Source organism: Gymnoscopelus microlampas, assembly GCF_963454915.1.
Source record: "Gymnoscopelus microlampas genome assembly, chromosome: 4".
NCBI classification, from domain to species: Eukaryota; Metazoa; Chordata; class Actinopteri; order Myctophiformes; family Myctophidae; genus Gymnoscopelus; species Gymnoscopelus microlampas.
The window spans coordinates 18,015,873-18,028,372 of record NC_139941.1 but is presented as its reverse complement, the minus strand read 5'-3'; the positions used below and the strand labels follow the sequence as shown (position 1 = coordinate 18,028,372).

General features: G+C 43.9%; 1 protein-coding gene across 10 annotated transcripts in view; it reads left to right on the top strand.

Moving 5' to 3' along the window:
- The window catches only part of camk2b1 (calcium/calmodulin-dependent protein kinase (CaM kinase) II beta 1), a 75,811-nt gene that overhangs the window by 51,596 nt on the left and 11,715 nt on the right, over positions 1–12,500 (top strand). For 8 of the 10 annotated variants that reach the window (XM_084053953.1, XM_084053959.1, XM_084053956.1 and 5 more), the window contains 4 exons: positions 47–82; positions 2,578–2,646; positions 6,953–6,997; positions 10,224–10,272. In XM_084053953.1, the coding sequence (XP_083910079.1) occupies positions 47–82; positions 2,578–2,646; positions 6,953–6,997; positions 10,224–10,272 (199 nt within the window). The remainder of the gene's footprint in view (positions 1–46; positions 83–2,577; positions 2,647–6,952; positions 6,998–10,223; positions 10,273–12,500) is intronic. The other 2 variants (XM_084053960.1, XM_084053955.1) reach the window with 1 other exon arrangement.

Here is a 12,500-nt window from a genome sequence, read left to right as displayed (position 1 = left end):
CATCCATCCATCCATCCATCGCCAACGGGGGGTGGGATGGGGACAGAAACGCAAGTCCAGCTCAACCGTCCAGTACTACATGGTGAGCATGCTGTTTATGCACTTAACTCACACCCTTTCCTCCTGCTCAAGCTCGTCTTCTCGTCCTCCGCCCTTAACCTCTCTCTTGTCTTCCTATTTTGGGGTCAGTTCTCTTTCGTTTTACTCACATAATGAGTCAATAATAAGTCAAGAGTTTTCTATTAGTTTTTTCATCCCCAGAGGTCCTTGACTGGGTTCAAGGGGGTACCCAGCAAAACGAGGAGCAGTTTAAATACTTGAGCCCTATTTTTGTGCGGTGCAACCGCTCCTATAAGAGGGTTTAGGACCCATCCGTGGTGAAAGTTTTTCTCTCTGTCGTGAAAATTTGTCTTTCGCTGTGACGCCATTGGCTAAGCTTCGCAGGACGTACTGTGATTGGCTAGCGAGACGCATGATGAAATTAATAACTCATAAATATCACCGCTCACTTCACACTGGGTGTGATTTTTATTTTTATAGCTCACAATGTGTCGCAGCGCAGGTAGATGCAGCTTGTCGATCGGCTACTTGTGGATTCAATGTGGAGACATCTTCACTTATGGTGGGGGCGCCTGCCACAAAATCTTTTCAAATGGGAGTCTGCGGCCAAATACATTTGATTTGGGGGTCCCTGACATGCACACGTTTGAAAACGGCTGCTGTAGTGCCCACCCTCCTCACCCCGTCATGTCTGAAGCTCCTCTCCTCCAGTCTGCTCCTTTGTCCACTGCTTTCCTTCCACCTGCTTTCTCACCGTCTTCTATCATGAAAATCAGTGCAAATCTTTGAATACATATTTCTTTAAAGCAAGCATTTGTAACTCAAATCTTTGCTTCTGGGAGGTCCCTGGAACAAAATATTTTTAAATGGGGGTCCGCGATCAAATGCATATCGTTTGATACTGATACTATTTCAACATATGTTTTTTAGAAAACTTTAGGATTCAGGATTTAGAAGACATTTGTAGATGCCGGATTGAATGGGTTAATCCCAATTTAGTCAATTTATGCCAATTAATTAATTGGCATAAATTGACTAAATTGGGGCACTGCTGTACACAGCAGCACCTCCTCAACATTCCCCGCTGACAGGTGCCACCCCAGCCCGTAGGAATAATGTGCGGTAACAAAGATCCACCCCCCTGGACAATTTTGTTCATGTAGACGTTCTGCATCTGATCTGGTTGCACCACGATAGATTCAAACTCCTAGGTGATGGACAGGTGCTTAACTTTTCCACTGCTCCACCTGAGTGCTCTCCATCTTCTATAATGCAGAGTAACGTCGCCTCGGCTCTGATCCTCGTTAGCCTAGGTTTCATTAAGTACTTAATGACCGGGGTGGGGGTCATGTTCCCCTCGAAGGAACAGCTGTTTGGGGTGCTGCAGCCAGCCTTTACAGGCATTAGTGGCTTTCATCGCCATTGAGGTCCACGACGGTGGCAAGCTCCCCTTCTTGAGGTGGTTTTTCTGAAAGTATTTTGAGAGTTCACACCCTCCGTCTGTCCTTGTCGCTGTACCATCCTCACCATGGATACACAGCACGTGGTTGGCGCTCGCCTTGACAGAGAGAGAGAGAGAGAGAGAGAGAGAGAGAGAGAGAGAGAGAGAGAGAGAGAGAGAGAGAGAGAGAGAGAGAGAGAGAGAGAGAGAGAGAGAGAGAGAGAGAGAGAGAGAGAGAGAGAGAGAGAGAGAGAGAGAGAGAGAGAGAGAGACTTATGTCAGCTTATTTTGACTTCTGCTTCAGCATGTCTTAGTGTGTTCTCCTCTCCTCCGAGACGTTTATCCACCCCATGTCTAATAACACACACACACACCCCTTCGCACCTTCCGTTGTTGTCCCCATACTCTCTCATTTGTTTCAGTCCTCATCATGTGCCTTCAGTATTCAGCTCCACCACCGATGTTTGCTTTGAAAGACAGGATGTGAGAAAGAGTGTTGTTCATTGATGCCTATCTGTCAGGATTAATGGTGCTAGGTGACTTCTTAGTGAGAGTAACCATGGTTCAATTTGTAAACAAAACGTTTGTACATTTAAATATTTCAACTTAACACGTTGCAGGTTTACAGGTATACCCCTTATATACAGTACTTTGTATGACAAATAGCGAAAATGGAGCAGCTTTGAAGATTTGTGCTTATTCTTCAAAGGAACATTCAAACGCGTAGGCTTTGAAACTGGATTTGTATATTGCCCACACATGGTGCTGTGAAATTGAGGCAAAGTGGAGTCCCAAGCAAAGGAAGTCACTGTTAACGGCCTGATGCCGTCACATCCCTTGTGTCACTTCTCAGGAACACGCTGTGAATGTTGTGAATGATGTGAATGCTTGCTGTATTTAACCTCTTCTGCAGACAAAATGACGGAGCTCCTCAGAGTGCAGAGCACGGGTGCATGCACATACATACAAATGCACTGACCTACAGTACCTCCTGTTGTTAACACCTTTTTGTTGTGTTTTCCCTTTCCTCTCCACTCCACTCCTCCTATTTCCTTTCCTCTCCTCTCCTTGCACAGCCCCAGACAAACAGCACGAAAAACAGCATAGTCACCAGCCCTAAAGGAACCACCCCTTCACCTGCTCTGGTATTTACCTCCTAATAACCCTGTCTGTTTGTCAGAATCCCACCCCCACACCCCCTAATAACCCTGCATGTTCCTCGGTACCCCCCCCCCCCCCCCTTTCTGCCGTCCCTCTTGTCTATCTTGTCTTGGTGGATGTGTATCTTTTGGTGGGCTCCCCTGCAACAAGGGCACGCCAGTCTGCCCGCTGGTGGGGGGACGGTCGAACCAATTTCCATCTTCCGGTCCAGCTCTGGTCTTGGGGAGCATTTTGACCAATGCAGTGTGTCGGTTTGCAATGATCCAGGGATATCTTCTGATTTTGTTTATACGTGATGACCATGGGTATACTGTCTACTGTATACTGTATGTTGTGTGTTCTGCTAATGTGACAGTCACTCCAACTTCCACTCAACTTCAACTTTATTGTCACATCACAGGTTTACAAGTCTATGTGCGTGTGTCGTCAGTACGCAGGTGTGTGTCGTCTGATGTGCCACCGTGCTTCAACGTGTGCGTGAAAATGTGGGCAAGTGTGTCGCGTGACCATGTAGGAGAGCTTGTGCGTGCACCATCGGGGCTATGTAACACGAGTTGTGATCTATCTAGTGAAACCATAATGCACACTAAAATAAGTAATTAGAGAGACCATCAGCTCATTACAACTCTCCCCCCCCTCCCCATCCGCTTGCCACCGTCAGCGCTCTCCCCCTACCAAGCCCTCCATCTGCAGGCCCCAGGTACTTTATTCCCGCTCGTCATCGTCTCCCATACAGTCGCCACTGCCTGTTGCCCCAGGCGATGGTTGCCATGACGACATCGCCATCATCGTCAGGGAGACATCTGGCTGATGATTGGTCACCGGGAAGGTGTCACTTCCTGCGGGAGGTTGAGGGCCGGGTTGAACGCGGTGGGTGGGGGGGTGTGGGGAGTGGAGCGCACATGTGCGTGTGTGTATGTGCAGGCGTGCGTGCTCTGATATACACCGGCTGACAGTTCAAGAGCACAGAAAATAGCGGGGAACGGAAGAGGAGACGGCAGGGACTAAAACGAGACTGACAGAGTGAAAGCCAAAGTACTACTGGGTAGGCTGGGTGGAACACAAGTGACCTACAGGAGTTTGTGCCTTTTCACTCTTGGTGAAACAACCAAACAGGATCACCACCTTGTAATTCAAGTTGACTGTCCTTGAGTACATAGCATTTTAGGATCGCTTCCTGCCTTCATTTAGGTTCCCAGCCTTTTCTAGATCAGAGCCCACTTGAAAATCTTCAAAGCAACCACGGCAGCCGATGCATTTTCAAACCATGTTTATTTTAATGATCAATCAATTGTGTTCCGGTTTGGATTAAAGGAACCAATGTTTGTTCTTATTTAGTGGTATCACGTCAAACCTTTTCAAGGTTTTAAAGAAAGAATACCAAGTCATTTTTTACATTCATGTTTTTACGTTAATGTTATGTTATCATTAAAATGTTTGTGATTTGCCCATTTTGGAGCCCAATTGCAATACACCCGCGGCCCACCGGTGGGCCCCGGCCCACAGGTTGGGAATCACTGACTTTAGACCACACAGCGCTTGCTGGTGATAATGGCCGAGAGACACTCGCAGTCACTGATGCGAGGCATAAATGCAATGCAGTTATTTTCCCCTGCACACTAATGTGCTGTGAGTGAAGCTCTCAGCATCCAAAAATGTGCTGCAGTGAAGTCATTAACCATATGAAACCTAGCATCGCTAATCTGTTCATGCCTTATTAGGTGAACTAAAATAGTAGATCTGCCATGAGCTTGTATCGGCTATTTGGTGTCGAGTTGGAAAAGGAGGGGGCCATATCTAGACCCCTGGGTGACCCCAGTCAACAAATTATACAGGGTTAAAGGAATAGTTCACCTGTGATTCAACCGGCATGAGGGTGAGTAGATAATGATAGAATTTTTATTGGGTGAAGTCATGTCTTCCCCAAAACATCTTCCACTTCCATGTTAACATGGACAATGTCTGGGTGCACACATGCATCAATGTTTTCAAAAGCAATGGCAGAATTAAAACTAGCACTAAATACAGGTATTTTCCACTAACAGTGCAATCATTTGGCTCCAGACTACTCAGCTTGTGCTGCACAAGCTGTATGGAGTAATTTATGGTCATTGTTTTGCCCTTTTTGAATCTAAAGACCTAGCTCTGGGTACAAGACCTCTGTTATAAAAACTCCTACAATTAACCCTTTTATACATGTCTATACATTTCCAAGACTAAGTTTATACTAACCACTTTAAGCCAGGCGTTCCAAAATAGCAAAAATAGCAGATGTTCATGCTCGCAACACGTCGTGATGCAACGTGAGCTTGTAGATCTGCTATTTTTGCCGTGCGACACCATTGTTTGACTAAGCATAAAATATCACCCGAGAACCTTAGGGCTTAAATGTTAATCTATGCAAAAATGTTAGAAAACAGTGAAGATAGTGTTCCTGGGCCAAACAACTGTCAACCGATGTGTATCGTTTAACTTTTTTGTTGATATTGGTATCAGTTATTATGCAGTACAATCTGGCATCTGTAGGGCTCTAGTTATGATGAGTACAAAGAATCTATGAGAGTGAGTAAATAATGACAGAAATAGGAGGAGTATGACTTGTTATGACCCGGACTACTACAACCTTTTTAACCACATGAAAATTATAGCGTCCCTATTCTGGGTATGTCATAACAGGGGAACATTCTTTGGCTTTCATTGGATTATTATCTACCCACTACTAAGCTATGGCTGCCCTCTAATATGACGCCCACGTTGATGCGTCGCTCCAACGGACAGCAGCAGCCAATGTAGTATCTACGTGTATACAGTCTTTATCTGTGCAATCATCATCCACTCATTCAATCAGTCAAGCTTACCTGCTGCCCATCACACACAGACACCACAGCATAGAGAGAGAGATCCAAACACGTCAAAACAGCGTCCCTATTCTGTCCTTGTCAATAGGTTAACATTTAATGCGTTAAGATCTTGTAGAAGAGAATTGTGTGGAATGAAAAAAGGACATGTGCGTCAGCATAAAGCGAGATAATTGGGCTTTTTTTGGTTGTGCAGTGTGAGTGTGCTTTGCATTGCATTCATGCTGCTTTGTATTTATAAAATTGTTTTTAATTTTAGAATTCTCTGATTCTGCACACATTTGTGTCCGGGGAACAAAGGCATTTGTGTGTGTGTGTGTGTGTGTGTGTGTGTGTGTGTGTGTGTGTGTGTGTGTGTGTGTGTGTGTGTGTGTGTGTGTGTGTGTGTGTGTGTGTGTGTGTGTGTGTGTGTGTGTGTGTGTGTGTGTGTGTGTGTACACTTATATTATCACTTGTAAGTATTGTAGAATTTGGGAAATCAACATTGTCACAAGACAAATAGTTGTTTTATGGTAAAGGATTAGGGTTAGTTTATTTGTTGTTCTTCATTGATGTGCCTTAACTGACTATTCTCCTTTTGGGACAGTATAAGATATATGTGCGTGTTGCATTTTGGGATTTTGAATATGTGTACACTGTTTGTATTTCTCCTGTATCAATAATGTAATGTTGCTTGTCAATTGAGTTGTCTGATGAGCGCAGGTGATCTCATTCATCTAAGTCAGGGTCATGACCAATCACAGTGCTGTGAATGTTCTATTTCTATGTGTACGCTGTCAACACATGAGCTTGTCTCGTCTATTTTCAGCTTTAGTGTTAGAGTTAATAATTAAAATTGGTGTTTTATACAATTGCCTTCCTAAAATGTTTATGTAGCATGGTAATACAAACCTGTGTGCGTGTGCGTGTGTGTGTGTGTGTGTGTGTGTGTGTGTGTGTGTGTGTGTGTGTGTGTGTGTGTGTGTGTGTGTGTGTGTGTGTGTGTGTGTGTGTGTGTGTGTGTGTGTGTGTGTGTGTGTGTGTGTGTGTGTGTGTGTGTGTGTGTGTGTGTGTGTGTGTGTATGTGGCACGCACTAGCATAGCACCATGCTCTGAATTTCAGTGCCATTTCTCTTCTGGCTCTGTGTGTGCTCGTGCATCTGTGTGTGTGTGTGTGTATGTGCGTATGTATATATCTCTCTCTTTGTTCATCCAGCGTTCATATTTGCTCTCTATCTCTCTCTCTCTCTCTCTCTCTCTCTCTCTGTCTCTCTCCCTCCTTGCCCACTTGATACCCGTTTTGTTTTTCTACATCAATCCATCCTTTACGTTTATGTCACACTTCTGTCTTTTTCTTTTCTTTTCCCTCCCTCCCTTTCTCTCTTTCTCCCTTCTTCTCCACCTCCCCCACCCCACCCCACCCCACCTCTCCTCTCCTCTCCCCTATCTCTAGGAGCCTCAGACTACAGTTATCCATAACCCGGTGGACAGGACGAAGGTATACACTCATCCTCAATACCCCAGTCCACACTTTCTCTCTCCTCCTCATCCTCCTCCTTCTTGCTCCCTTCCTCCCCCCTCGACCCGTCTAGCCCTCACGCAGCGCAGTGGTGGAAAGTAACTAAGTACCTTTACTCAAGTACTGTACTTAAGTACAATTTTGAGGTCTTTTTTTACTTTACTTGAGTATATCCAATTTCCAATACTTTTACTTCTACTCCACCACATCTCAGAGGCAAATATTGTACTTTTACTCCACTACATTTATTTGAAAACTTTAGCTACTACTTACTTTTCAGCTTGTAGATCTGCTATTTTCAAATATTTAGTACTTTTACTTTTGGTACTTTAAGTACATTTTGATGCCAATACTTTTTTACTTTTACTCAAGTACATTTTGAATTCTGGACTTTTACTTGTAACAGAGTATTTTTATATTGCAGTATTGGTACTTTTACTTAAGTAAAGAATTTGAGTACTTTTTCCACCACTGACGCAGCGTGATATCTGCTATACCGATGCAAGCGCGCAAGTGAGCTTAGTTGCACATCGAAAATAGCCGATCTACAAGCTCACAACACATCGCAGAGCTTGTAGATCTGCTTTTTTCAGTGAGCGACACCGGTGCACAACTAAGTTTAAACCAGGCGCGTGTGTGCACGAGCGAGGGGGCAGGCCAGGCTGGAGTGACGGTACTGTGGCTCACAAACACATCATTGTACCCTTTACCCAACCGCCTCCCACCCACCCCCCATCTGAGCTAACCCTATACAAAGTAGAGCCCGACCGATATATTGGTTTGTCCGATATATCGTCCATTATTTGACTTTTTCGACGACATCGGTAGCTGCAATTATGCAGCCGATGTTTTTGAAATTGCAGATCTATAGCTTGAGCTTGTAGATCGGCCATTTTTGAAAATGTTTGAATAGGGCTTAAGTGGTTAAATAAAAGTTTAAGTTAATGTGTATTTTATATTTACTTGTTTGCTTGTTCATTGTATAATTAAAGATACATGTTCTGTTTTTTTTCATGTTCATAGTTTAATTCATGTAATTTAAATGTATAATCTACCAAAACGTTATTTGTGTTTCCTTTTTCTTTTTGTTTGCTGTTAAATGTTCCCAAATAGAAACTTTAATCAAATATACATTTTTCATTATTATTATTATTAGTATTATAATTTTTACAATACGTCAAAACATTGGTAATCTACTGATTACCAATGAAATGTAGGACCAAAATCGGGATCAGCATCTGACCCAAAATCTGGCATTGGTCGGGCTCTAATACAAAGTATTGAGGTTGACAGGAACATGATGTGTGTTTTTAAGGACGGCTTACAAGTAGGGTCATAGACGGCTCACAACACTGCAGAGAACCATGTTCGTTATAGTTTTTCCTCCATCGCATTAATAGTCTATATGCATTCTATTTTCCTACTTTTCTTTCTTAGCTTCTATAAATCAAAGCATTCCTTGGGAAAGTTATAAAAATGAAATACAAACTAAACAAAAAAGAGTCATTTTTTAACTAAAACTACTTATGCACACGTAAACCTAACTAAAATTAATCAACCTAAAAATGAATATTTCATAATGCTGGTCGAACCCTGAGTAGTATAGTAGAGTCTTCAGGAGTCCTGGTTACCCACCATAGGGTTATATATAAACTAGAGTACGGACGGCCCCTATTCATTTCAATGAAGTTGCTCAGCCAGCACAGGAAGCATGAGGAAGTACACTCTACTTCCTGAGTTGACACCAACGTTATCAATGTGTCAATAGAACAGGCGCGCTAGCGTTTCAGACGATAGAAGCATGCGCAGCAATACCAGATTTGACCACCAGGACTTGGGCAGCTTCAATAGTCCTCCGTGGTCCTGGGGGCTTGGTACCCACTACAGGGTACAACTGATGATCCTAGCATGGTGTGAGTTTGTGTTCCTGTGTCCTGCATGCTTTTCCAGACAAGATTCTCCTCACACACATATTAGATTTTGTTTGTGTGTGTGTGTGTGTGTGTGTGTGTGTGTGTGTGTGTGTGTGTGCTTGAACACGTACTGTGTGTGTGCTCGTGCAGTAGTCAGCTCTGCTGTTGTGTGACGACCCAGAAGACTATTAATGCCTAATTTATACTTTTTGATTTATACCGAAAATAGCAGATCTAATAACTCACGACACATCGCAGCTTCACGCGCTATGAGTTTGTAGAATAGATTGTCTGTTTTCAGTGTGCAACACGATGCCCAACCAAGTATAAATCGGGCATTAACATGACTTGGTTCTCACACCACATCCGTGGTGTCACCACGATAGAGTGATGCTGGGGCGGTCGAGCATCTCATTTTAGGGCTGGTTCCTGAGAGTGTGTGGCGCAGGCTTTGTGCAGCGTCCAGTAATCTCATGACTTCTCCCCCCTGTGTTTTTGTGAGGCACAAACAGCTGGAAGCCAAACATGAATTGGGAATGGCTTGTTGTTGTTTGAGAACAATGCTTCTGTATGATGAGTGCTACACTACCATGTATGCAGATATACAGTACATACAGTCATCATACATGTACACATACACACGCACACACACACCACATCCCCTTCTCTATTTCTTTGTCCATAATGTGGAATCTCTCAGTTAGTTGTTGATCTATCTTCGCCACTCGCTTAAGCACTCTTATCGCGGTGACCGGCTTTTTTTTTAAAAGCCTACTGAATGCCTTCATCACGCCCGCGCAGATGTGTGTGCTTCTATTGAGGTCACCACATCTTGCTTTCCCTGGCTTCTCCATGCAGGGGGAATTTTAGGCCCATTTACTCTGCTAATTGGAAACCAGAGGCTAAATACTCCTCTGGTGAAAGACACAGAGCACATAGCTAGAGACACAGGATTCAAGTTCACTGAATGGGATTCTTTTTTGCCTTGTTTTCTCCAGGCTACATTGTCAAGATATTGACAATGTAGTATGTAGTATATAGTTGTAGTGTGGCATTAACTTGCACTTAACTACTTAAACCCTTTATACTTGTTTTTGTATACCTGTTTTCGTAAATATCTTCATCTCCAGAAGATGTTTCACGTGGTTAACTAAAAGTTACACTTTTGGGGGCGTATTGTGCGATAAATAATGGCAATTGCGGCTTTAAGTGTGAACCTGAATATTGTGTTTGTGTGTGGGTGTTACCAGCTTACAACTTAACTTGACTCTCTCTCTTTCTCTGACCCCCAGGAATCGTCTGACAGCAGCAACACCACGGTGGAAGATGAGGACGTGAAAGGTAAGAAAGGATAAAGAGATGAAAAGGAATGACAGTAACGTCAGAATCAAGTTCTAAAGATGGTAGCTAGAAAAAAATCTCTGTTACTAGTCGTTTATCAGTGATAGCTTTGTCCATAAATACCAGAACATAAGTCCTGTTGCTGCCAGAAAGGCCATCAAGAAACAAGAACAGAAAGAGGGGGGGGGGGGGGGGGGGGGAGAAAAAGATAATTATCTTATTTTGGTCACCATTTTTGAGATTTTGTGTTTATGAGAAACTTATGGTGAATGTAAAAACACTGAGGCATTATGGTCATGTGAAAATACTGAAGGTCGCAAACTTAAGTGCAGTGAGCTGGAAGGTCACATTGCAAGAGGGAGATGTTTTTCCTACAGCTAGTATCTGTTTATAAAAGACAGACAATGCAGACTACTACATATGATGAATCTATAGGTAAACAAGTAGACGTTTGGTTATGTTGAGTTTGTTTTTAAAGAGAATAAAAGCACCCCAGCATTGCCCAGCCTCTCAGGTTGTACCTCTGCTAGGGGTCCGACCGTCCGAGGACCCCCGTGAGGACCCCCAGGGAATGCTTTGCTCCGTGACATTGTGTCTAATGTTGGGTTTGAACCACAAACAGAGCCATTATATCAGCATTATTGTTATTATTGTAGTCCGTACTATATGTGCGCTCTTTGTGGTGGTCCGGGGACCCCAGCGAATGCTTCGCGGGGCTGTGTGTGTCCGTCCGACCTGGAGCCTCCCAAATGTTTCTCTCGCTAAACCTGGCAGTGTTGCCATGTCCGCTTATTATAAGCGACTTTGGGCTAGCCAATTGTCATAGACCTGGTTGCTTGTTTCTCTCGCTACACCTGGCAACTGCCGGATACAACAACAACACTCCATTGAATTTACTCACTCAGACTCGCACATGCACAAAACATGCCAATTGTAATATAGGATAGCATGTATCCCAAACTCACAAATCCACTTCATACCTAAATGAAATAGACACGTTGATGGAAATTCACTCTTTTCTCCATTCATAGTTGGATATCTAAAACCTTTTTTAGAATACCTTATGTAAATTCCACCACTTACTCTTTTCTTCTTCTTTTTTTTTAAACTTGTCTGCAACATCTATGCCCAAGAGGCATAGATATTGTAGTCGGTCCTGTATGTGCGAGTGTTTGTTAGCAAGAGAACTTTAGAACAGATTTTCATGAAACTTGGTGGGAATGATGAGTACGCTGCCTTAAAGAGATGATTATCTTTTGGGTCAAAAAGGTCAAATGTAGGTCATGGTCTTACTGTCAAAATAACGGATGGTTGGATTAACCATCATGGATGTTTGAGTTGCATTTGTAAATCAATATTTTCAATCAGTTTTTTCTCCAGGGATTGTTTTTGCAAGACTTTTCAAATTACTCTGCACTTTAATACATTGAAAATTGTAACGTGACTTTGACTGAACATAACTTTCCCTTCTCTTTTTCCATCTACACCCGTTGCGATGCGTTCTGACCTTGTAGATCTGCTATTTTCATCAAATCATCGCCTATTATGACATGCCCAGAATAGGGACGCATGTGGTTAAGGTGTTCCCACTGAAATGCATAGTCTTAGCCTGGCTCTAGCCCCTGAATCACGCGTGGAACGCGAACGGTCTTTTTATCCCCCGTTTCTCAGTAGCGGGGGGCGGGGGGCGGGGGGCGGGGGGCGAGTTGAGTGAAACGAGTTGGGGCAAACGCAGTCCCCACCAAAAATATTTACGATTCTGTCCCTATCGGTACATAACTCGGACGGCGCTGATTCGACTAGCAGACCATTGGCTGGTCGTCGCGGGCACTCGCGCCTGGAGGCGCTCGGGCGCGACTCCTCAGCCTGAAGGTCTGCTGAGTCGGCGCGCCTCCGTCATGGTCCAAAACTATACTTTATCGGCGGAAAAAAAGTAGTCCGCGGTTGTTTGAAAAAGTGTTGTCCCGAGCGGGAGTTGAACCCAGGCTCCCAACTCTTGTGGATTGGGAGTCTAATGATTAACGAGGTGCGCCACTGAGGCCAGTGCTGAGATTGGGTATTTGGGCTGGATTAGAATCTGACAACCCCCAACGTTCCCAACTCTTCTAATGTAGAGCGAAAGAAGCACCGCCCAGTAGGCCCCTACGGGGCCTACAGGGCGGGGCTACTGAGAAACGGGGGGTAAAAAGACTGTTCGCCTGAATCACTAGCCACGGCCATTAAAAAAA